This window comes from Dama dama, chromosome 11, assembly GCF_033118175.1.
Source record: "Dama dama isolate Ldn47 chromosome 11, ASM3311817v1, whole genome shotgun sequence".
NCBI classification, from domain to species: domain Eukaryota; kingdom Metazoa; phylum Chordata; class Mammalia; order Artiodactyla; family Cervidae; genus Dama; species Dama dama.
In genome coordinates this window covers 3,277,847-3,303,119 of record NC_083691.1, presented here as the reverse complement: position 1 = coordinate 3,303,119, position 25,273 = coordinate 3,277,847, and the positions used below count along the sequence as shown (strand labels likewise).

The following is a 25,273-nucleotide window of genomic DNA, read 5'->3' as shown; positions in this document are numbered from 1 at the left end:
AAGCAGTTGCAGGGCAAAGCTGAGGGCAGGGGGCAACCACGCTGCTGGGCACTCTGGTCTGGGGGTCCTCAAGTTCCCTGGAGCTGGTGCCTACAGTACCTGTGAGCAGGATTCCCAGGCATCTCAGTCGCCATCCCCTCCCTCATCCCCTTCGCGGGAGGGGGGCTGCGGTCCCACTCTCCCTCCGTCCAGCTCGGCCCTGAGAAGACCAACTATCGGGGACTTCCCATCTTTCACCTTCTGCCTGTCCCCGGGCTGTCTTCCAAAGAGTCTCTTGATTCAATACTGGACATTGTGGAATTTCAAAGGTCCAGTCCATGCACCCCTGCCAGACACCCCATCACTGGTAGAGCTAGTTTTACTTCAAAACAATTACAATTTTTTCAAATATCAGATTTCTTTATTTTTTAAAATGTGCACATTATAGTTTACTTAAATACAAAATGTTTATTTTTCTTGCAGGTAAGAAATTTCACTGACATTTCCATGTCAATTAGCTTCTTTTTAATCAAAATCCTTCCATTAAAAATAAATATACATTTAAATTACCGAACTATCATATTTATTAGTCTCAATACTTACAACTGTAGAAAACGGAACTTAACCCTTGCCTTAAGGGAGCGTCCAGCTCTGAGCAGCGACAGACACAGTGCCGCGGCCACCCTGACCTGCCGCCCCCAGCCTGCAATGTTATCAGGAGCCCTGAAGGCCGACGCTGCCCCTCATAGGCTTCTGTCAAGTACACAAGACCATCCACTCACAGCACCGTCTCAGTTCCTGCTGTTGAAAAAACGTTCTTTAGGGGAGAAAACGACATTTGGCGCAAACCAAAGGCAGTTTAATTTATGGTTCTGAGTATACCCCTTGGGCTGTGTGTAAATTGGCCCAGTTTTCAAGTTGAAAACAAACAACAGGTGTCTTCAGTAACCCAGGCACACAGCTCAGCCATGAAGACAAGCCCATGGCTTTTAAAACACAAAGGCTTCCCGGGGTGAAAGTCTCAAACAGAAGGCTCTGGGGAGAGAAGTGGCACATTCCCCGCCCAGAGGCCGCCAGGTCACACCTCCCACTGGAGGGGACCACGAAGCTAAAGGCAGCTCGAGGAGTCGGCCACCCCCTTCCCCAAACCGTCAGGCGGTCAGGGTGCTCACTGAACACAGTAACGAGCGCAGAACACGCGTGGTGGGGACACTGTGACAACCATCAAAGTCACACACACTCACTCACACTCAAAGGAAGTGTTCCCTGCCATAGTTGTTTCTGTTTACATTTTCAGAGGCAAATTTACTTCTGAGCTTTTTGGGTTTTACAAATAATGTGTTAAAACCATTCAACATTTGACAATTAAACCATCAAAGCCTGGGGACCTATGGTGAAACAGCTCCAGGAAAATGAAGCTTGGCCGAGACCACAGTCTGCCCTGCTGGGGGCCACCATCTCCCTCCCACTGAGCGCGGGGCTCTCGCAGGGACTTGTACGTGCTGGGGGATGAGCGCACGGGAGGAGGGTGCCTTCGGAGACCCCGCAGAGCACCCCCTGCCACTGTGGGGCTCAGTGCTCTGGGTCCGCGCGGTAGACAGGCTAGGATCCCCGTATAGCCTCGTGTCACCAGACTGACGAACAAAGACAGCGCCCCCGAAGGGCCCGCCTCCCCTCCCGACACTCAGGGGCTTCACTCTCCTGGTCCTGAGCTGCCTCGGCGCCCCAGAGACCACCAGCAGCTGAGAGGCACAAACGCAGGCAATCGCCGAGAACTGCCGGCTTCATGGAGCCGTGGAAGGGGGCAGCGGGCGGCAGGCCCCAGCAGCGGGGGAAGGGTGTGGGTTTTTCTCTCCGACTCCCAAAGCGAGGCCCTGCAGTCAGGGAACTTGAGGTGAAAGTGGGTGGAAAGTCCTGTTCCTGGGGTTTGGCCACCCACTTCCGTTTTCAGACCCGGAAGAGTGAAAACACAGTCTTTTTGCTCTAGGGTCTGTAGGGGACACGTCTGGGCCACGGAGGCGGGGAGCAGAAGGCCCCCTCGAGGGGCCGCCAGGGCCAGAGTGTGGACGGTGTCCCTGATCTGAAGAGCAAAGCGGCGGCTCCACGGTCTCGCCGCGTCCTACACGGATGGGTGGTGGTGCTTGACTTTCCAGCGCTTGGAGCGCACGCGGAAGAAGAAGTACATGACCATGAGGAAGAGGGATGAGGCCACATACAGCAGCACGCAGAGGCTCATGTCCAGGCTGGAGAAGCCCATCCCCAGGAAGGCCGCGGCCGCCTCGGCGCCCCGGGGGCCCTCGCCCCCCGCCCGGCTCCCGAGCGGCAGGTCCAGGCCCGGCTGCGACCTCTCGGACGGGCGAGGCCGGGGGGGCAGCAGGCTGGGCGGACGCAGGCTCTCGGCACCGTGGTCTGCTGGGGGCTGCTCTGGGGGAGCCCGGCTGCCCTCCTGCTTCTCGCCCGGGGCCAGGGCGCCTTCGCCGGGGCCCCCCAGGTCTGCGGAGTGCGTGTCCACGAGGTTGTCCCTGCTGTAGTGCTGCTTCAGGAACAGCAGCACCTGGCCTTCGTTCCAGGTCCCCAGGCCCTTGATCTCCTCGTGGCAGGCTGGGCAGAGGTCTGGGCTGGGCCACGGCACCTTTGGGAACTTGGGGTCCTCACTCGGATGGCCTAGAGGAGGAGGGCCGCGGTTAAGAGACCTTCCGGCCGCCTGTTCCCACCCCAGCAGCCTTCCCCGTCTCCCCCGCCGCCCACCACCCTGTCCGTCCAGGCCCACCCTCCCCGCCCTGCACGGCCAGCCGCCCGCTTCCCTGAAGCACCCGTAGCACAGAAAGTGTCCTCACGTGGCCACCGCCACTCCCCTGGCCAGACGCTGCCCAAACACCCAGAAGGGGCCGGGCGAGTCCGCGGCTCAGCACCCTTGACCTTAGCCCGTGCCCGAGGTGCGATCCTCCCTTCCCTAAGGTGCTCCATCGGCACAAAGACCTCTGAGGGGACCCTCTCCTACACCTTTCCTCCAGCTCACTCGCTCCCTCGTTCAGCTCATGCGAGGGCAGAGCACGGCCTGGGCTGTCAGCCGTCGTGTGGGGGCGAGACATGGAGGCAGAGCTGAGCCGCCCCCGCAGCACAGCAGCATGTCACTGGCAATCCAGTGAGGCCCTGGGGCTCCCACAGGCCCGGGGGACAGCAAGTGTGGCCCCGTGGGCTCCCCAGGCTCCCTGACCTGACCGGGCACGCCTTGCCATCCACAAGTGCTTCTAGAAGCACACGTCAAGGAGCCACTTCGTTAGTGGGGTGCTCGCCTCTGGACAGGCTGCGCTGGGCAGGAGCCACAGGGCCACGTGGCCCTCACGGCCCGGGCGCTCCCCTTGGGGGTCTGGACACACCCACCCCAAGACGGAGAGGAGCTGCTAGAGCGTGTCCCACACAACCGCACAGACCTCAACCCAGAGGCGGGACGGAGGGGCTGGGGACACGCGGAGTCACAGGAGCGATCCCATCTCAGGCCCGCTTCACGCATCGCACACGGTGCCTGCTCAGGGCAGCCTGGCTGGGGTCTCGCCGGCTGCTCCAGGGCTGAGCGCTGCCACGACGGGGTCACCACGAGGCCCCTGTGAGGGCGGAGGGGCGGCGGCCGGGGCAGGAGGGCCCTGACGCCCTGGACGTGGAGCCGTCGCAACTAGAGCCGCGGCGGACGGGCTTCCACCTGCAGCCGCAGGCGAGGCATGACTCCCCCGTGACCAGACCCGCAGCCCTCAGCCCCACGTCCAGAAAAACCAATTTTCTTTAGTGCTTTAGTTGTAATATGTTTTTACAATACAGTGGATTAAATAAAAACCAACAGTTTAGTGGCGTTTTCTATTCATCTCTATTAAGACTTATTTCTCGGCGGATTATGTTTAAGCCTAATTTTAATCTGCCAGTGATTTAGGAGCAGTTTGAGTTACTTAACTCTGAGAAAATATGTGTGCCCCAGTTTTTCTTCAAACAAAACCATTCTGAGGGGTTTGGCCTAAGATCTGAGGACAGATTTTAATAACACTAAAATTCCTTATAGAAAATGCATTGTATCCCAAGTCTCCCAGTGCTGGGTTCACTAGGGGGCATGGTGGGCTCCCTGGAGAAGGGCACGTCCTCGTCCATGCGGCTGGGAGCCCTGCAATGCGGGAGCGTCTGGAGCCGGGACGGGAGCTGGAACGCCTGGGGCCTGCCAGCCACCGGCCAAGGTCACTAGGAAACCGACACCTGATGGGACGGACGACACAGCCACGGGCGGGCAGCACCGCGGCGCGGGCTGAGGCTCAGGCACGCCCCCGCCGCCCACACAGGCCCCGCGCAGGCGCGGGCCACCCAGTGGCTTCTGCTCACCTGCCAAGCGGCTGTTGACCAGGTTATGCTTCTTCCAAAGCCAGAGAATCGCTTGGTCCGGGGTTTTCACGGAATCTATTGATTCTTTAGCCATCTCCTCAAAATGCTCGCCACATTCCTTACACCCGAAGAAGACGTGGACGTACCTCCTGATGGTCTGCAGCACAGCCTGTGGGTCGTCTTCGAGGCCTGCAGGGGGACCAAGGTGCCCGACGGTGTCCGCCAGACCGCGGAGCCGCTGGGGGAGCTGGGGACGAGTGCCTGACGCGGGCCACAGGCCAGCCCCCGGGAGAAACCGGCTCCTTCCCAGGTGCCCACAGCCCCCAGAAACTGGCTGCGTAGTCCCCCGACACTGCGCCAGACGTGCGCACCCCATGGGCAGGAGGTCTGTGTCTGGCTGCTGGACCTGCTCCAGGGCCTGTGCTGGTACCCGGGGAACGAGCCAGAGGCCCAGAGCGGCCAGGCCCACCAGGACCCCCACCCCCGAGACCGGCCCAGAGGCCAGCTCTACGTCCCGTCCCCATCGCTCCTGCCCTACAAGCAACCCCAAAGGCTGGGGCTCATTCGAAGTCTCGTTTGTTTTGCTTTGAAATCCTTGCTAGGTGTGAGCCCGAGTGTGGATATGGCCTCAGGAAGTGCCTCCGGGCGTGACGCCAGCCCGGTCTCTGTGGCCGGTCTTTCCTGGGTCAGCGGCCGGGCTCCAGGCAGTGGTCTGTCTAGGGCTGCCCTCTCTCAAACAGGCTGAGCCCCTCGGTGTGAGGAAACCCTCTTATCTACCAGCCACACAGATGCTGTTCACCCCTGCGTGTCAGCCCAGCGGGACACGGTGCCTGTGCAAAGCCCCTGGGGTGGGGGGCACCCCGTCTGAAGGAAGCAGCCCCCCCAACAGCAGGGCGCCGCACGCACTGTGCTGAACGGACGAGCCCTGAGGGGCCCCCGGGGGCGGCCGCAGGGTGGGACCAGATCCTGTCCAGACAACTAATGCAGGGGATTGAGTGTGCACACAAGAGACCCGTGAGATTAAAACAGATTAGATGTCAGCATTACAAGAAAGGCAGCAAAATAATGGGGGAAAAAAAGACGTGGTTATGGAGACTGAATCCGTTTTAACAGCAGGCCCTCAAGAGCCCTCTCTCCCCACGGCCGGCAGAGGCCGGGGAGCCAGCCTGATGGGAGAGGCCCCAGGGGCATCGGCCTGGTGGGCCCCGCATGCGTCCCTCAGAGAAGGCCCCAAGCAGCACGCGGCCACCACCTGGCGCCCTGTGTTCCCGCGGGCAGCGGGGGCCACCGCGCAGGCTGAGGAGTCGCCGTGGCCAGGCCGTGCTCCCAGCCACAGGCCCTAGGCCGACATCTGCCGCGCCTGGTGGGTAATCCTGCCCCCCTCGTCCCCGCCAAACCTCTGCACACTCGGGCCGCCCTAATCTTTAAAGTGGACAAGAACCATAAACCCTACCTGGGGCGGATTAGAGGCGCGGCAGGCTTTTTAGTCGATGGGGTTTAAGCGTGCAGTAAGGAGAGGAAAAACCTTCCAAGACATAATCCGGGTCTCAGTCTGACCCAATTCTTTCAGCGTGAGACAGACTCCTCGGATATTGCTTCCATTTACGCCGACCAAAGGGACGGACGCCCAAGACCTCTCAGACTGTGCGCCTGTCCCCCGGCAGCCCTCAGGCCGTGGGCATCGGCCCTGCGGTGCTTTTACAGACTGTCCTAGTTGCTGACCTCCCTCTTCGGTCACCACCTCCATGTCCTCTAAGGAACGTCCCCCGTCAGCACGGGGTCCAGGCAGCGGAGGCTCCAGGGCCCCGGCTGGCGCCCGCCCGCAGTGCTAAGCCTCTGAGCTCACCTGCTGTTTGGAGCCCCAGGTTTCTCCTGAACGTACCCGACACATTCTTCTGCGTGATTCTCCAGAGAAGCTGTGGTTTAAAGCACCTCCCCACCACCAGCCCTGGGGAGTAGATATCCAATGCCCCCTGGAAGTGGGGAGGGGCAGGGATGCCTTAAGAGGCCACGGGCCCCTTGCTGAGTCCCTGACAGGTGGGCTGTGGCAGGGGGGGATGTGTCTGAGTGACACCCAGGCCCCGAAGCCCGTCCTGGGCCCCCGGGGGAGCAGCACGGCCTGGGGCCCCGGCTTCCGAGTCTGGAGCACTCAGCTCCCACCCGCCCAGCGAGCCCACAGGTGAGCCCGTCCCAGGAGTCGAGCCCCAGAACCTGGAGCAAACACCTGGTGGCGGTTTCAAGCCATAGCATTTGGGGTCTGTTTGTTACACAACAAAAGGTGACTCTAAAATAATTTTACGATTTTACTGGAAAAAACACTGAACCGTGTGGGTCCAAAGACTCCACTCTGACTCAGTACAGATGTCAGTGAACCTGACGATTAAAGGACGAAACTGCAAGATAAGCAGATACCCCCAGGGCTGCCAGGGCCCGGCATCACGGGGGGCACACACACCATATGGTCCAGGGAGGATCCAGAGACCCAGCACGGTTTTAGTGATCTGAAGGGTACAGCGTGGCCCCACTTCCTGACGCCCCATCTGTGGCACCCCTGCCCCTCGGGGGCCTGGGAGCTTCCTTTTAACGAACCATCATGGCAGAGGTGACGGACAGGCCAACAAGGGCTCTGGACAGCCGCTGCCCGTGGGCAGGCCGCGTGGTGAGGGACAGCCGCCACCCACGCGGGGCGCGGGCGTGGGGAGGGCATCTCGTCCCCCGCCAGCCCTGGCTGGTACTCTGCCCTCAGGCTCTGGGGGACCTGAGGCTGAAGACCCTGGGCGGGGCACACCTGAGCGCCTGACCAGAGATGCTACGGCGTATGGAGTGTGCACTGCTCCAGGCAACTATAGACAAGACACCACATACCTCCCCAAACGGGTCTCACATTCCTTAAAGCAAAAAAGAAAAAATAAAGAGGTGCCGACATCAAGAGGCATTCCTGGCCAGCGCCCTCCCAGCCCTGAGATGTACGGCCCGTGGGTCATCCAGGCCCCGGCCTCCAGGGCAGAAGGTTGGGCAGCATGTGGGTGCCTCCCACGCCGAGGCAGGGGCTGAGCAGGGTTCCTGAAAAGACGCAGGCTTCTACCCTCCTCGGCACAGACCCGGGCACCCCGAGGGCCCATTACCCTCTGCAGGCAGCACGGCGCCCTTGCAGGTGGCCTGGGGCGGGAGGCTACTCACCTGTGCCATCCAAGGCCTTCGGGTGGGTTCCGGCTCCAACAGTCAGAGTGTGGAACAGTTTCCAGAGAGAACATGAGTAGCCCCTCAGCTCCGGTCGGCTTCCTTGACATCCAACCCACTTTACGTGATTCGTGAGAAATATCCCAGAAATCTGGGCGGAGAGGGGTATGGAGAGAAGGAGAGAAGAAGACATACTGAATTGTTAAAATTAACAAAAGCTGGTGACCGTCCTGTCTTAACTGCGTGGTGGTTACACAGGGAGCGTCTGTCTGAGACCTTTACCAACTACGAGTGCGGTTAATCCAGGAACAAACGGGAGGAAAAAAGTCTCTATTTTACTAATGGAGTTCTCAGAACATGGAGCCGTGGCCCATTCTTTCGTCTTTGGGAGAAGACAAGCGTCCACCTGAGCCGCGATGAACCAGCACCAGGAAGCATGCAGGACGCCCACCATTGTTTCAGGTTAGAATTAGTTGTAATGAGATTTATGGAAGACTAATAATAATAATAAAGGAATTCAATTGTCAGACAATTCTCAGTCAGAACAAACAAGATCTTCACTTAACGAGCAGCGAGCTGATGGGCCTGAGCCTATAACAGGCCAGGAGTGTGGGCTGCAAGTGGCCCCTCAGGCCCTGCAGGCGGCCCGCAGGCCTGGTCCCGGGGCCATGGTCCTGCTCTCACCCACCTTCCGGTCACTCGGCCTGGGGCCCATGAGGAGAGGCCAGGCCAGACACGGGCACCTGTCAGGCAGCCAGACCCAGACCCCAGGGAGCCCACACCCTGGGCCTGTGGCTGCAGAGGCCAGGCCCGAGACCCAGCCAGCAGCCGGGCCTGCTTGACAACTCAACCAGGGTGTCCGTGCTGGACACGTTGTCTTTATTTACTTTTTCAGGTGTGAAATCTAGATGAGTTTACTGAAAATTAAAAAAGAAACCCTAGTGTTATCTCCCTGCGGAAACCCCCATCGTTTCAGTCAGCTGACCCAGATCCCGGCCTAGGGAGCAACGGGAGGTCGTCGTGGACACCGGGAACAGCAGACCAGTGACGGGGGGCAGCGAGGGGCCCCCGGGCAGACCTCCCTCTGCGAAGGGGCCGCCTCACCCGCATCTTGTTGTTGACCAGGTCAAGCACAGCATCGTAGGGGATCCTGTCCAGCGGAAGGCTGGCCAGCCACTCCTGCAGCATCTCCAGCAGCTTCCTGACCGGCGGTCGTCCGGGGAACAGCTGGGCAGGAAGGACCACACTCAGGGATGTTCAGGGAGCACCCCCTACAGCAGGCATGGCCTCCTAGAGCCCGGGACCAGGCCTGCCCCGACCCGATCCACCGGCTGGAGGGAGAAGTGACTGTGATCCATCCGGCTGTCCTGGAGACCCGGGCGGGGGTCTCTCCAGAACACAGACGAGGTGGCCTGGGTGGCTGCACCTTCCCCTTCCTCCAGCCCCACCGCTGCCCTCACGCCCGACGACAGGCCCACGGCCACCCACGGCCCCCTCATTCATCACGCTGCCAAGGGCTCCGGGGGCCTCTCCAAAGTCACTGCTGACTCGCTCAGTCCACGTGCCTCAGCATAACTTACACCCATCTGCTGCTCTCCTCACTCCCCGCCACCACACCCGCCCCTCCGACCCCCACCAGCTCTGCCTGCGGGACTGGAGAGGTGTGCACACTCAAGGCTTCCGTGCAAACAAGTGCCACCCGCTGCTCCGCTGCACATGGACACGCAGGCCATGCTGGCGGCACCTCGGCGCCCGGGAAGCCTCGAGCGAGGAGCCCGCAGCTATCCTGTGAGGAGCTTCACTGAGATGCTGCCAATTACAGCAAGTAAGGGCTGACGCCGCCTTAACCACAGCGCTGGGGCCAAAAGACCGAGCAGAAACGGCACGTGTTCAACTCCGCAAAGTCTGGGTTTTTCCTCCATCAGTTACAGGGCATCAGTATCAACTGATCAGCATTTCAAGTTTAAGTAAACTTCAGAAAAGTTAAGAATAAGCTATGCTGATCCTACAGGCCGTGCGTGCCCTCCAGCCTGACACCAGAAAAGACAAGGACAAAGAACTCGTGTGCAGAGCAAGACCCCTGTCTTGATGTGCTAACAGCTGGGCAGCCAAGGGAGCACGTTCTCAAAGGAACGAGAACAGCGCAAGAGCTCTGACCTCCGAGGTCATCGTGGGGGGAGAGCCGTCTCAACAGTTTCCAGTTATTCATTTGCAACACACCATGCAGCTTTCTATTCCCTTAAACATAAGTTCTAGCTTTTTGATTTTTTAATATTAAGTAAACTCTGGCCAGCCGAAGTATTGATTACGAGTTACTGTGTCAGCGGGGCTTCCCAGGTGGCGTGACTGGTAAAAAATCCACCTGCCAATGCAGGAGACGTTAGAGACACGCATTTGGTCCCTGGGTTGGGAAGACCCCCTGGAGGAGGAAATGGCAACCCACTCCAGTATCTTGCCTGGAGAATCCCATGGACACAGGAGCCTGGCAGGCCACGGTTCACGGGGTCACACAGCTGGACATGACCGAGCGCATGTGTCAGGGCTGAACACTTGGCAAGAGGAGTCATTTCACAGTAAAAGCCTCCTTATCTCTCAGGTAACAGTCACCAGTAACTCAGATCTCGTCAGGTCACGTCAGAGGCTACAGAGGGTGGCCTCTGGAAGCAGATTCCTCTTGAGGCAGTGCAGGATCAAAGGTGACCAACAGGTGGGGGCAGCCCAAGGGCCTGGGCTCTGTCTGAGGTTGGAGAGCAGAGGGCCACAGCAAGGCTGTCGGGCCAGCGGAACAGGGTGCAGACCCACCCCAGGGGGCAGGGACGCCTGACTGCCTGAACCTCTGCCCACAGACCGCGGGCCCGGACTCTTAGCTCGGGAGCTCAGAGTTCTCAGCAGGAAATGGATGCTGCCCGACAGCTCCTCACCTCTAGACCTGAGCAAACACAAAGCCACCCCCTGCCCCACCTACTACTAACGGCATGCATGCCAACTTGGCCCACTCCCAGGGCTCCCCAACGCACCGGCCACAGGTGTCTCCTATGAGCCCGCCACCCTCCGTCTCCACCGACCCCAGACACACAGGCCTCCCGCCCACTCCCTGCTCCCCATGTGCTCCCCTCTCATCCTGCTGTCTGCCGCCCACTCACCACCAGCCTGGCTTGTGCCCTTTTAGACCGCACCGAGCCCTTTAGGCCACACCGAGACACGCTCCCGCACAATCCCCTTCTCTCCGCTCCACACACCCCCACCCAGCGCTCGTCTCCAGCACCCTACACAGGGACCCCAGCTGGGCAGGGATTTTTGCCCCTGCCACGTACGTCCCCAGGCACGCCTGGCTCCCCGCGGCCGGGGGCCCCGGCCCAGCTCGGACGCCCACGCACCTTGGCCAGGACAGTGACGAAGTCCTTGAGGGTCTTCAGCTCGGCGCCGGCCAGGGACCTGTGTGCGGCGAGCTCCACCCTGAGCAGGTGGTGCAGCCCAGACTCCAGGTCGGCCGTGTACAGCTTGGACCTGGGGGCGAGCGCTGCCAGGTCAGGGAGCCCACCGTCTACAGAAACCCCCTCTGTTCCTGAGCCCGACCCCAGAGGGATGCCCCTAGGACGCCCCACCAGTAGACAACGGGGAGACTCCCCAAGAGGCCGGCAGGTGGGCGGTGGGCTTCTCAACGAGCCGCCCAGAGGAGCCCTGGGCCCAGACCCCCACCCACAGCGGCTCCTGCAGCTTCCTGGGGAAGAACACTTGCCTGTCAAAGTCCCTCCAGACCACAGCCTCCGAGCTCTCCTCTCTGCTGGGTCTCCCAGGCAGGGAACTGGGTTTCTTCCTCACTCCCGGCAGTGACCGCAGGTAAGAGGAGAAAAACGACCGGAGCGGCTTCCCACTGCGAGAGGGGGGCAGGCGCGGGCTTAGGCGGCTCCTGGGCCTGGCCCGTGGGAGGTGTCTCAGGGCGAGAGGGTCAGAGCAGCGCCCCCCTCCCTACCAAAGGCAATGTGGTCTGCCCAGACCAGTCATTCTCTGAGCATTTACTGCAGGTGTTTGAGGCAGGGGGCAGGCAGAATGGTGACAAAGCCTGGGCCTCGGGGAGCTGGCCCCCACCTGAGAACATAAAACAAATCCAGGAACAGTACCGACCTACAGGTGTAAAAAGTACTAGGATTCATTTGTTTGGTGGGGAGGTTAAGATGGCCCCGATAGCAGGCTGCCAGCCCCACTTGGGGCGTCCGGGGTCTGACAGCGAGGGGCTCCCGAGCACTGTGGCGCAGCCCCTCTGTGGTGGGCGGGGGCAGGACTGGGGTCACTGGAGGGCTCTACCATCCCGAGGTGGCTCAGGGGTCACCCAAAGGGTCCAGAGCCTATTTCCATTCCCAAAGAGGAGGTGCAGCAGCTATCGCTAAAAACACCGCATTTTCATGCTGAGGTTACAGAGACACTTTCGATGTAAAACAAGCGTTTTTCCCTGAATCGAGATGGCAGTGTACCCAGGGGTGTACTCAGGGGAGGTCTGCTGACATGGGTGCCCAGCTCTGCAAGCCCAGGGGCTGAAGCACGACCCGAGACCTTGCTTGCCCTGAATTCCACTGCTTTTCCAGAAAATACCAGACAGGCAAGGAACCATGCGTGCCTGAGGCTCCTGGAGATGGCACCCTCGGTGCCCCAGGAAACTTCTCGGGGTGTGGGGGGAGGCCCACCCACATGTGGCGACTCACCAACAGCTCCGTGGATGCAGGCAGGGCTGACCCTGGCCACTGGCTGTGGCGGGGGCCCCGCAGGCAGCTCAGGTTCCAGGAGGCACCCCATCCCACCCGTGAGGCCCTCCCAGCCTAGACTCAACTCACTTCCTTTCCAGCCGAGCTTGTCTCACGGTGCACGGGCCCCACTGCAGAGGCCAGCGGCATCCTGCTGCTTCTGTGGGTCTCACAAGGCGAGCACCACGCGTGGGGCCAGAGCCGGTCCCCCTGCTTTTTATTCTGGAGACCAGGTGGCGAGTCCCCCCAGACCCGTGAGTGCCCACGCAGTGCAGGAGGGCGGCAGACGCTACTTACACGGTGACTGACCCATGCGACCCGTTCGGGTAGATCAGGTAGCACGAGGGGAGGGATGGCACGCCGAGCTTCTGCAGGAAGGTGGTGTCGGAGCCCAGCGCCCGCTTCACCTCGACGTTCTCGTACGGAATCAGGTCCAAGATCACCTGGGCGGCGAGACGGCAGGTCACCTTCTCGGTGGACGGCGGGGTCCGCAGGAAGCGCCACGCTGACAAGCGTGCCTTCTTACAGAAACTAGAAACAGCCCTCGGCCCATCTCCTCCCTGAGCCGGCCGCCACTGACACCCCTGCCGTGCTGCGCTTTCAGGCCCCCGGGGCTGCAGAGGCAGGAACACCAGCAGCTGTGCAGACCCTCAGAGCGGTCAGAGCTGTGCTCCCCACACCCCCTCCAAAGCCCACGTCAGAGGGGGCCGGTCACCCCCAGGCGAGTGGGGGTCACGCCCCAGCCTCCCCTCCACCAACAGGGCTTGCTTTGGGAGGCTGACAGCACCCTCTTCCTGATCGGCCAGCTGAAGGGCACTGGATTTGGCAAAAAGTTGGGGAGTCCAGAATACAGCAGAGAGAAAGTCTGGTCCATAACAGCTATGAGACAGAGAACACCCTCAGGGACAACGCGTATCCTGGGGACCACGTCTGCCGTGAGCCCACCTGGCTCCCCAGGAGAGGCGGCACGCAGGAGCTGCTTCTGTTTCCCCTGGGAGGCAGCCCCCCACTCCATCCCAACCATCTTCTCTGTAAACCAGTCTTCTCTAGTGAGTTTGCTCAATAATGCACACGACAACTCCGAGAATTAATGAGCGCAGAACACACGCTTCAAGACGTGAGGCGGAAGTCGTCCTGTCACGGAGTCTGACCGCAGCGCCGACACGGGCGGGGCGCAGACAGTACCTCACGTCCCACATAGGAGCTGTCGTCTTCCAACAGCACAGCCACATACCGGTCGCCTCGCCTCTCGATGAGCGAAAGGACGTCACTGGGCCTTTTAAGAAGAACAGAGCCTTTTAGTGCCTTCAAGGCCACTGCACACCAGTGCCCACATCACTTAATGCGAGTCTCTACTTTACAAAATTAAATTCAACTTGAAACGTGCCACCTTTTCCACAGAAGCACGCACCTAATGGGGTCCAAGGACGGGCAGGCGGGGGGCCGATTTCCGTCCGTGTGGTTCTGCAGGAAGTTGATCATGGTCCGCCTCACTGTCTGCAGTTCTCGGTCGGGCCCTGCAGGGAGGCGCCCCCGTCACGGGCGAGTCGGCCGAGCCGAGCACCCGCCCTACCCCAGGACCCCCAGGGCGCGAGGCACACACAGGGGAGTCACGCACAGACCACCTCAGGGTGACCAGCGTGGGAACTGGTGAGCTCCAGAGCCCCCCGGTGTGGAGACAGGCCACAGGCATGTGTCCACCCACAGCAAGCGCAGAGGCAGGCCGAACGACCTCACCTGCGGGCCCCGGGGCGGGGACGGGGCGTCATTCACAAAAATTCACCGGGGAGCCCATGGGATGCATGCACCTTTCCAAACTTTTGTTTTCTAAAAAAGTTTACTTAAAAAAAACTTAGCCGCCATATTTGCCAAAAGCAAACATTCTTGCTGAAACTGTGGCTTCTGGGGAAGAAAGGACCAACAGCGTCAAGGCGAACCTGCCGAAGCAGGGGAGGGCAGGCCCGCCCAGGCCCTGGTCTCGCTGTGATGGACGCAGGCGTCTAGGGGAGTAAGAGATGACGTGTGTGTCCTTACCTTTAAAATTTTCTCCAGTTGTAAAGTCCTTTGTAAATGCTTTAAAATACTAAGGAGAAGAAAACCAACAACGAGAAGTAAGAAACAGCCTCGCCCAGCGTCTGTGTAAACATCTGATCTTCAAGCCACAAAACGGCCATCACGTCTGAGAGCTTTGGTCTAACTGCTCCACGAACTTTACTCTGACGATGAAACCACAACTCTACGGGCCTCTGTGCAAGGCAGTGTTTCCTCCAGACTCACGAGGGCTGCTGAGTACCAACCGGACCCGGGTGCACAAGGGTGCTGCCCCTACGGGGCTGGGACCCCGTGGCCGGCACTGCCCCCTACAGGCTCTCGATGCGCCAGTGCACAGACCCCTGGGGGGAAGGCAGGCTCTGCGGCAGGTTTTCCAGCAGAGGAGAAGCATTTCACGTGAACGTTAAAAACCTTCTTCATTAAGAGACTCAGTGAAGACAATGGAGAAGGTGACGGCTGGGGTGACGACACTCCCCGCTCACAACTGGACAAAGGGGCGTGATGAAGACACACGGGGCTTGTATGCCAGCCTGGAGAACACAGGTGGAACAGCGGGAGACGGGCGAAGGACTGAACAGAGGTCACCCCCGGCCCCCGTCAGCGCCACACTCCGAGGCTGGGCCCCCGCAGTCACCGAGCTGCCGGGACGCGGGGCCCCAGCCACACCCAGCATGTGGGGGTCCCAGCAGCGTCCCGCTAGGTGAGAGGGGCCGCCGCACACGCAGCACAGCGCCCCGTGGGTAAAGCTGAGACCCAAGAGGCAAACCCAACAGGAAGGCGCTGAGGGGACCCAAGCCTGGACCTGCGCTCCAGGGCCCGGCCAGGGACGGACACACGAGGTCACCAGGTCAGCACGGTGGGGAGAAGCAGCTGGCGCCGCGCTCACGGAGCGCGGGTTCAGGGCTGAGAGGGAGGGGCCCCCGAGCGTCCCAGAGGCCACCTCCGCAGGCGCGGCGTCTCTCCTCAGATGCGCGCCAAGGAGGCGAGTGAGCGCACACAGGCACGTGCACGCACACGCACACAGGCACAGGCGCACACACTTGTGCGCACACACACACAGCTGGGCGCCCTGCTCAGGCTCCACTCGCCCCCTAGCGGGAGAGATGGGGACAGATTTGTCTGCCGGGTGGCCACAGCGACCAGCAGAGCGGCACCCAGAACCCCCACCCCCCAGGCAGGGCGCCTGCGGGCCCCGCCTCACTCAGGCACACTCTCAGGGCAGCGCCCAGCCGCTCCCATGCCTGCGGGCCTCGCTTCCCTCCCCTTGCTGGGCGTGAGCAGTCCCAGTGTGACCCTGCAATCCAACCAAAGGGGTGCAACGAGAGGTGACCCCCTGCACACAGAAGCCCCTGAGCTGGAAGATGCCCGCCCCAAGCCCCCAGGCTGTGAGCGTCAACTCGGAGCAGCTGGCGCGGAGGGGCGGCTCACCCGGAAGGTGGGGTAGAAGTGGATGTCGTAGGCGCGGCACACCTCCTGGTTCTTCTCCTCCGCACAGTCCAGGGCGGCGACGCGGATGGCGGCTGCCCAGTCTGCAAAGCAGGAGCGAGGCTGTCAGCAGGGCCCCGTCCTGCCAAGGACTGGGGGAGCCATGCCCTGGAGACCCCAAGGCGCAGCTCACACAGGCAAGGGCAAGGATGGGGCTCACGCCTTCAGTCGCCAGCTTCAGAGGCAGGGTCTCCCCAACATCCCCAGGTGAGGGTCTCTCTTTGGAAGACCTGCTCCCTGCTCCGCGACAGTAAGAGTCCCAAACCTTCCCTGGCTCCTCGGCTGGCTCGGGGACAGCCTGCAGGGGAAGCAGGAGGGCTGGCAGCGTGGCACACACAGGGCAGCAGAGAAGAGCCGGGCAGGACCGGCCCGACGGGACGGGCCAGGACGAGCCCTGCTCACCGCCTCCTGCACTCACGTGACATCTGAAGGGGAACCTGCGGCTGTCTGTCCCTGAGCTGCGGTGAGTTCTGACAGACACCACCAGTCTAAACCAGTCACCTGGCTGTAAGTCATGGCAAATGAATTTTCTCTGAGTGCTGATAAAGCCAAAGACTTCAGAGATTATAGTAAGGACAGGCCTGGAAGGAGAGAGAACAGCCTCACTAAGTACTACACAGACACGAAGGCTTGTATACATTGGCAACTCGGTAACCGCTTTTGTTCCACCTAATATTACACTTATCCTTAAAAATACATGCCTTCCTCCTCTGCAATTGCAAAAAGTATTTACTGATATTAACATAAAGCAAAAGATCAAGTGAAAAAAAAAAACAACACAAAACACACGGCTCCATCTTTCGCAAAATCAATGACAGAACAGTGCTCCACATAAGTGGCCGTAGTGAAGCCAGCTCATCCTGAAGGCATTTGATAGGATGGAAAAAATCACAGAGCCCTCCTGAATCACAGGTCACGTCTTTCTGGAATCTCAAAGGAACTAAGGAAGAACAGTTAACACTCTTGTCCCATCAGTGAGGCCGGAGCGCAGACAGGCAGGACGCACGGCTGGGGGTCACTGTGCCTGCTGGCGCCGCACCCCACCCAGTGGCCGACTGCGAGCGGGGAGCCCCATGCTCTCCGCTCGGCGGCCTGTCCATCCCACTAGAGCACCTCACTTCTGCAACCTCCTCCTGGCTCACAGACACAGGGATTCAAGGCTTACTGAGAATTTCCATGACAAGCTTTTGCTCCATCTTAAAAAAAAAAGTGCTCCAGGACCAGAGAGAGAGGAGGAGGAACAGGGCTCCAGGCGCTGACACTACACACACGTGGAGCCGGCTGACAGAGACAGGAAGACACTCAGAGCCGCTCACGAGGGTGCCGTTTTCACGCGGGACTCAGCCCTATGCTTTTTCAGGTTTTTCTTAATAAGCATGCGCTACTTATAAAATGTAGAAAAATGTGGACCCTCGGGGTACTTGTGGGGACCGTGTGTTCCACATCTATGTACCATGGGACCCGTGTCCTGCTCTCAGCTTGTACCTCCCCAGACTCTGGGGGCAGAAGGCCACGGACAGCACCCAGCGGGGCTGCCAGGCGTGCTGGCTGCGGAGATGGGCCCCAGGCCTGGGCGTGGCCCTCCTGACTCCAGAGGGGCGCTGGCTTCACACGGGCCTGGTTCGATAGCCCCGTGACCACAAACAAGCACCGCAGGCTCCAGGGCTTGCCCTGCCATCCGAGGCTCGGCCTGCAGGCCTGCACGGGGGTGATCAGGACCTCCCAACTGCCCCCGAGGCCCGGCCCCCACCCCAGCCCCCCGGCCAGAAAGTCCCCACGGTCAGTGGGTGACACCATCCCCACCACGACGCGCCCTGCTCTCAGCGCGGGACAGACCCCTCGCGTGGACACTCCACTGGCCTGTGCTCGGCTGCCTTCCTCTTCAAGGTCACACATCAGTCCCACAGGAAGGCCACCGCAGCCAGGCACCCCTCCTGAAACGCAACCGACCCCCATGCCTAGCCCTCCTCCTGGAGCGAGGAGGAGAGGGACAGCCCGGCTCTGGGAACCACCCTGTCCCGGCCACAGATGCCCTGGCCAGAGCAGCAGAGACGGGGTGACATTTGGTACCAGCTTTGCTTCTCCAGCCTCCCAAGCTCCTTCAAGTATCCCAGGCACCCAGTAGGTGGGCCCTGCCCTTCAAAATAGGGTACACCTGCCAGTGACTTCCAAAAGAAAGACCTTGGTTTTCCCAGGTTTTTAACCACCTGCTTATTCCCAGGGTAACAGTGAAAAGTTGAGGTGTTATCTGAAATAGCAGCAGTGCCCCAGCATCAGTCTGACTGCGCTGAAATGCTCTGTGTTTAAGAAAAACTTACACCGGACTAATCTTTCCTGGGACATCTCTAGTAAATGAAACACTTGATAAATTTACAAGTGTGAGGGCTCCCTGCACTGAGTCCTTCCTAAGTCAGCATCAGGGTGTAATTTTCAAAAAGCCAAGAGCATGACTCATCACCACAGAAGGGGAGTCACACATGCCTTCGACCTGCTTACTGACGGACCCGGCTGGGGTGAGAAAGGACCAGTCCCCCAGGACAGAGCTGGCCGATGTCGGAAGGCAAGAAGCCCTCAGGTTCCCTTTCCCGCTGGACAGAGCGATTTGCGTCGCTCCCCAATGAGGTCTGTGAGTTCACTGCAGCCTGGGTCTGAGCCCTTGACTAAGGGTCATGAAGCGAGAGTCAAACACAGGCATGGCCCTGGGGACTCAGGCTCGGGGAGCCTGGGGAGCAGACCCGTGTGATACTGAGAGGACACAGTTCCCACCGTGGCTCAAGTCTCAAATGTGTCCTAACAGGAGGACGCAGCAAAAAGCAAGCCCCCCTGGGCAGTGCCCTGCAAAACCAGCGCGACTGTGAGGCTCGGGGTCAGCCTGACCCCGGCCATCGGCCCCAGGGTGCAAGCCAGCTGGAGGGCCGTCCCTCCTGCTCACAAGCTGACACCAGCTTCTGAACGGCCAGGGCCGCCACACCCCTCAGAGCCCGTCCACCGCCCCCAGCAACCCCCCTGGCCAGCGAGTCTCTGGGCCTCAGCCCTGCAGGGAGCAGCCAGGGACTCTCCATGGAGAGAGCAGGCCGAGGGGCCTCTGCTGGAAGCCGCTCCTCCGGCAGCTCTTGTGGCCGTCGGGGCTGGGCCCTCTGGACGCAGCACCTGCTGGCCCTGTGTGGCGGGCCCCTCGCGCAGCGGCCCTGCCTGGTGCCAACCCCAGTGTCCCGCTCACCCTCCGAGGACCTGCCCCCCCCCGCCCCGTGTCCACCTGTTTACGCTGCTGGCACGCCTGCGCCTTGTCCGTCCTCCCCTCTGAAGGACAGGGTCCACGCGGACAGGGAGCGCACGCAGAGCGTGTTCAGAGACGCACGTGGGTTGCCGCACGCCGGTCGCCGCACGCCGGCGGGGACAGGACGGCCCCTGCAGGGCTGAGGACTCTGGGGTCCGCACGTGCGCCCCATCGAGGCGGCGGCCCACGGGAGGGCCTGGGGCCTGGCCTGCTGACGCCTCACGTTGGCCCTTGTCCACCTTTGAAAGAGGCTGCCTGTGCGGGGCGGGAAGGAGGCAGATGAGGAAGATTCCGGTGACGCAGGCACCAACAGCCACCACAGGCATCCCGGCAGATGGGTGGCTTTCACGGCAGCACAAAAGGGAGCCAGTCTGTTTTATCAAGGAGAACACAAACCGTTTCAAAGGGTGAGCTTCAGGGTCTGCGCTCATTCAGCTGGTACCCTCCCCTCCTCCTGCCTCTCCCACCTGTCGGGACTTCACACACAAAGGAGAGAAGCGCTCTCAACTGAATGCAAATCGCCGGCTTTCAGGACTAGGCGTCAGCCACCCCCAGCTGCTAGCCGGGGGCACAGGGCCTCCACAGGGAGCCGCCTGAGCCCCGCAGTTCCTCACTTCCGCTCACAAGCCTGCCTATTTTTAGGATCACAGACTAAAAAAAAAACCAGAAATAACTAAGCCTGTCTACACAGCGGACTACAATTTATCTCGCTTCCTTGTCAAGTAACTATATTATTTATCTTCACAGGATTAAACTTCCCACCATTACTTGGCAAGTTCTAATAGAACCTCTACAAGTCACACTTATGGTAAAGTATCCATCACTTGAAGAAAACGGTTAGAGTTCAGATTAATTAACCCCTTGGGTCTCAGAGAATCCCACCCCTCACTTCCTTGCCGCCTCCTGGTCCTCTCGCCCTCAGGAGGGTGGGCGGTCAGGGTGACACAGCCGCTAGGCTCCCACGCCGGTGCCGCTGGAGGGCGCTCTGGCCCCCGCGAGGCCCCTCCGGGACGAGCAAAGGGCCGCAGGCAAGCTCCAAGTTTAGGACGCACAGGCCTGGGCAGAGAGGAAGCCACGTGCTAAGGAGCGCGCCTTCTCCACCAGCCCCCAGAGCAGCCTGGAGTTGCGCTCTGGCTCAGCCTCCAGGGAGCAGAGGGCCGCGACTGGGTCTCAGGGCCGTTTCATCCCTGCGCTCGCACGCGGGTGTGCTTAAGCTAGCACTGTCTGTGGTCCTGCAGGCGTCGCGGCACACTCACTGTGAACAGCACCCGCGGGAAGGCTGGCGGGCTCTGCGGGCTGGGGCGGGGGCGCGCAGCACAGGCCACGGGCGGGAACTGCTTTGAGATCAGGGTACCCCGGCCGCCTGTGAAGCCAGCGACGTTCGCCACCAGGGCTCCTCCGCTCAGGGTCCCGAGGGGCACGTGGCGGCGGTGTCCCTCTGGGTCCGGCTGCAGTGAAGCCTGGGTCTCAGACCAGTGTCAGTGTGGGGCAGCCCCGTGTGGGGGACGTGCCCCGCCCACTTGCCTCTCCAGGGTTCAGGTGGGGTCCTGCTCCATCAGCACGCTGCCCCCCTAACCGCCCTCCCCGCCCCGCTTCTCCCAGCGGACAGGGAGCGGCCGTGGGGACCATCAGCTGGTCTACTACACGTGCGTGAAGCCTGCAGCCACGCGGACGAGGAGACCAGCTGGTGACCGAGAGGGTGGGAGGCTAGGCGGGTGGCCACAGCAGCCGGGGGCATGGCCAGCCCCAGAAACGCCAGGCGCGCCCCGTGGGGCTCCGGCACCGCGGCCGCCACTCGACGGCGTGGCCACGCTGCAGTGCTGCCTGCCGGTCCTGCTTTCCTGAGTCTCTTACCCAGGATTCTGGGCGTGGGCTTCCCTGGTGGCTCAGTGGTAAACAATGTGCCTGCCTGGAGACATGGGTTTGACCCCTGATCCAGGAAGATCTCACAGGCCGTGGAGCAACTCAGCCTGGGCGCAACTACCGAGCCTGTGCTCAAGAGCCAGTGCCCCGCAAGGAGAGAAGCTGCTGCAGCCGAAGCCTGAGCACTGCAGCCAGGGAAAAGCCTGCACGGCAACAAGGATGCAGTGCAGCCGAAATGAACAAACAAGCAAAACTATAGTTAAAAAAGAATGATCTTGTTTAAAAAACAACATTCTAGGGTCAATGACAGAACACCTTCCCCTGTCGCTCCCCGAGACGGAGCAGAGGAGACACGGGCTGGAACTGACGCCCAGGACCTGGCCGCCCCGGCAGGGGCACTTCCTGCCGAGAAAGTCTCCGTGGCGGGCAGCGGCCCACCCCCACCAGGTGTCTCAGCTCTCACCTCAAAAGGAGGTGGCGCAGAGACTGAGCTAACATCACAGCTCCAGGCAAGAGGGTTTTCAGAGCACAGTAGGGTTTTGTTTAGTGAAGGAGGTAGAAGTGACAGGCCTAAGCCAGATCTACATAAACAGTGGAAGGACATTTGGCTGCACCCACAGTACCTCTTTTGTTTGTTAAGCCACCTTCATAGAAGGAAAAACAATTATTTTCAAAATCTTATAAATGTCAGCAAGGAGTTTAAGTTCAATCCAAATCTTTTAGGAAAACAAAGGTGCCCTGACGCTGTGTACAGAGAGGCCCTGCCAAGGGGAGGAGCCCCGCCCCTGCAGACCCCCGTCCACTCTGAGCAAGTGGAGGAGGCCACTCAGGAGGTGCTGGGGGGGCGGGGGCAGCAGGCGCTCCTCCAGCTCAGTGACCAGCCCCAACCTCAAGTCAGGGTGCAGGGGCTGTACTGTAACCAGCCACCTTCTATAAGCCACGCTGCTGTCGAGGCTGGGGGTGGAGGGCAGACTAGCCCTGCAGGCTGGACACGGTGTTTGAAGAGGGGTGGGAAGAGGCATCTGACGGGCCCAGGCCAAGGTCTGCGTGTCCCGGGGGGCTCACTGAACCCCCCCCCCCCATTCACAAGAGACTGACTGGGCCTGAAGCAGTGACAGTGGGACAAATGACTGTGCTCAGACTGGAACTTGTGGGCGCTGGGCACCCCCGCCCCTGCGGGACGGCCCCTGGCAGAAGCAAGGCGCTGGGCGGAGGGGCTGCACCAGCCTCCTCAGCAAGGGTGCGGGCAGTTCTTCTCAACGCGCTCCTCAGGGACTTCACAGAGATGATGCATGGGAAGGACCCTGGGTCAGTCAGGTGGGAGCTCAGGATCCGAGTGGCAGGTTCCTATAGCGGAGCGTTCTCGTGTGCAGACAGCCACGGGCGGGGGGCGGGGGGGGGGGTGTCCCTGCACCCCCGCGAGCCTCAGGCCCTCTCCTGCAAGTGCCTGGCACGGTCAGTGGCCCCAAGTCAGGGATCCTCCACCTCTGGGGCTTACGCTGACAGGAGGCCAGGCCTCACGCCCAGAGCTTCTGCTCCGCCTGCTTCTGCCTCCAGTCAGAGCTGGTGCTCAGGGAGCCCCCGGCAGTCCGGCTCTCAGGACCCGCTTCCTCCCCCCGTCCTTGGAGCCACAGCTGTTTTTCACTCTCAGCCACATCTCCTTCTGTCTCAGGCCTGCTCTTCCTGCCTTCACTTGCAGAATGCCCAACTCGGCGTGCGTGCTAAGTTGTTTCAGTTGTGTCTGATTCTGCGACCCTAGGGACCATAGACCTCCAGGTTCCTCTGTCCATGGGATTCTCCAGGCAAGACTACTGGAGTGGGTTGCCATGCCCTCCTCCAGGGGATCTTCCCCATCCAGGGACTGAACCCGCGTCTCTTACACCTCCTGCACTGGCAGGCAGGTTCTTCACCATGAGTGCCACCTGGGAAGCCCCCAACTCTCTTAAGATAATCTTATTTAGCCAATAGTTAGGCTAATCACACCACTAGGTAATGGATTTTACTACTAGACTGGACAAAAAGTGCATTTGGGAACATACAGAGAAACCTGAATGAGCTTTTTTGGCAACCAATAGTTTCAGTCTCAAAAATAACTTTCCTTCTGAGTTCAGGGACAACTTCCAAGGCTCCTTACATGCTGGTTCAACCATGATATGGTTTGCAATACTCAAATCCAATTTACAACTTTTGTATTTCATACACTAAGCTGAAAAAAATCAAAATATGCACAAAACAGGTGATGACGTCTTGCCAAAACAATGAGCATTAAAATTCATGTATCTGTGTTTCTGCCTCCCAATAACAAAAGAAAACTTAAAAGTCCTTTTATTATTAAAACTACTTGTCTGATGACAAAGCAAAGGCTTATAGGACACCTATTATGGAGCAGATCGTCCATTTCATGAAGTCTCTGGCTTCAGTTCTGACTAGAGGCGAAAGTTCAAGAAAACACTAGATCAAAGAAAAGACACTTTAGAATCAAGAAGTCCCAATACCTTGAGGCAAGAGAAGCACTAAAGATAATCACACAATCACGTACAAAAGCCTGATTTTAAAAAAAAAAAAAAAAGCCCGATTTAGACTTTTTTTTCAAGTTTCATGAGGAATCTGTCTAGATTTGAGAAAATCCCAACAGGGCTGGCTGTTAAACTGCAGTTCAGGAAGAGAGCCCAGCGATTTGTTACTCTCTTGCCCTCGGAAATATATAATTAGAGGCTAGCTCAGCCTCAGCAAAGTCCTGGCAAACCCTGCTCTTGTCGGGGACTGGCCCCCACTTCAGAGCAACTCGCTTTCTCTTCTGAAGCTCAGCCAGCTTGTAGGAAGGCTGCTGCAACACCCTTAAACGGCTACAACTGTGCAATTTAGAGAACGCCAAGAACTGAGTGGCTGATTAGCAATTCACATCATGATGAGAAAGTGCCAAGCGTCAATAAAGTGTGGGAACGTGACCACAAGTTTGGTGGGTGAGAGATTGGTCCAAGGCTGCGTGTCCATGCACAAGGAACCAACCAATGAAATGTGGGAAGGTCTTTTGCTGCTTCCACAGATAAGTCTCCAGCACAGCTGGACCTCTCTGAGTAGCCACCATATATGCTCAGCTCTCTAAACCAAAGGAGAATGAAGAACGACCTACAGGGAAAGCAGCCCGGGAAAGGAACGGAGCCTCAAAGAACCGGGATTCCAGGCAGCGGGGTGGAGTTACTGAGGACGAGATGAACGTCAGGACACAGCTAGGATAAAGACCTGGGCGGAGGTGGTTACTGAAGCTCTCAGAGACTCAACAAGAGGGTCTGGAGGGCTGGGACAAATGGGGAAGGCCCCAGCTGAGTGAGGGCGGCGGCGGCAGAAGGGTTCCTGTCATCCTAACTTGACAGCCGACTTCCCAGATCTCCATGGGGTGGAGGAGTCATACGAGGGATGAACCCGGGGTGCAGGCCAGCGGGCGCCGAAGCGGAGTGCCGGGGAGAGGGACCTGAGGAGAGAATCCGGGGGTCGCAGGCGTCAGGCCAGCGGCCGGGGTCTGGCCCCCGCGCCAGGCGCGCCTCACCTCTCACGTCCGCGGCCAGGGCCCGCCAGGTGGGCGCGTAGCCGATGCAGTGGCCGCACCACGAGGAGTAGAACTGCACGAGCCACGCGGCCGAGCTGTTGGCGGTGGCCTTGCGCACGCTGCCGCTGTCCAGCACCCACACGGCGTCCTCGCCCGCGCGATACAGTCGCGCCGCGCCGCCCGCGCCCGGCCCCGCCGCCGCCGCCGCCGCCAGCAGCACGAGCACCGGGGGCAGCCGCGCGGGCCGCGCCGGGGGCGGGCGCCGGGTTCGGGCCGCCGCCGCCGCCGCCGCCGCCGCCGGGGCTCCCGGGCTGCGCGCTGCAGACGCCACCGTCCCGGCCGCCGCCATGTTGGGAGTGCCGCGCCGCGCCTGACCTTTCACCCTGGCAACCGCCGTCACGAGCGCCGCGCGCGCCGGGCCCCGCCTCCAGCGCCCCGCCCCGCCCCGCCCCCACCGCCGGCGGCCGGGTCCCGCCCCCACGCGTCTCGGCCCCGCCTCCCAGGCGCCCCTCGGCCTCGGACCCCGAGCTCCAGGCACTGCCCCGCCTCGCCCCGCCTCCTGGCCCCGCCCTCGGCCCCACCCACCGAGGCACAGGCCCCGCCCCTTCATGTCCCGCCTCCGAATCACAGGCTCCGCCCCCTTCTCGCCCCGCCCCCATCCTCAAGGGCTCTGCAGACACCCCCCCCCAAACCGCCCCCCGCCTCACCCCGCTCCGTGTTAGGGTCGCCAGATTTAGCAAATGAAGGTACAGGAAGCTCCGTTAAATGTGAATTTCAGATAAGCAGCGA

At 60.4% G+C, this 25,273-nt stretch overlaps 1 protein-coding gene across 1 annotated transcript; it reads right to left on the bottom strand.

Annotated features, from left to right (window-relative positions):
* Nucleotides 1-378: 378 nt before the first annotated feature.
* QSOX2 (quiescin sulfhydryl oxidase 2) lies at nt 379-24,833 on the bottom strand. The gene is made up of 12 exons (XM_061154296.1): nt 24,485-24,833; nt 15,741-15,841; nt 14,295-14,343; nt 13,672-13,777; nt 13,446-13,536; nt 12,558-12,703; nt 11,261-11,395; nt 10,899-11,028; nt 8,626-8,748; nt 7,522-7,672; nt 4,342-4,530; nt 379-2,643 (listed from the first exon to the last, which is right to left on the bottom strand). Exons 1-12 carry the CDS (start codon nt 24,831-24,833, stop codon nt 2,099-2,101), a joined length of 2,115 nt encoding a protein of 704 aa, XP_061010279.1. The 3' UTR covers nt 379-2,098.
* Nucleotides 24,834-25,273: the final 440 nt, after the last annotated feature.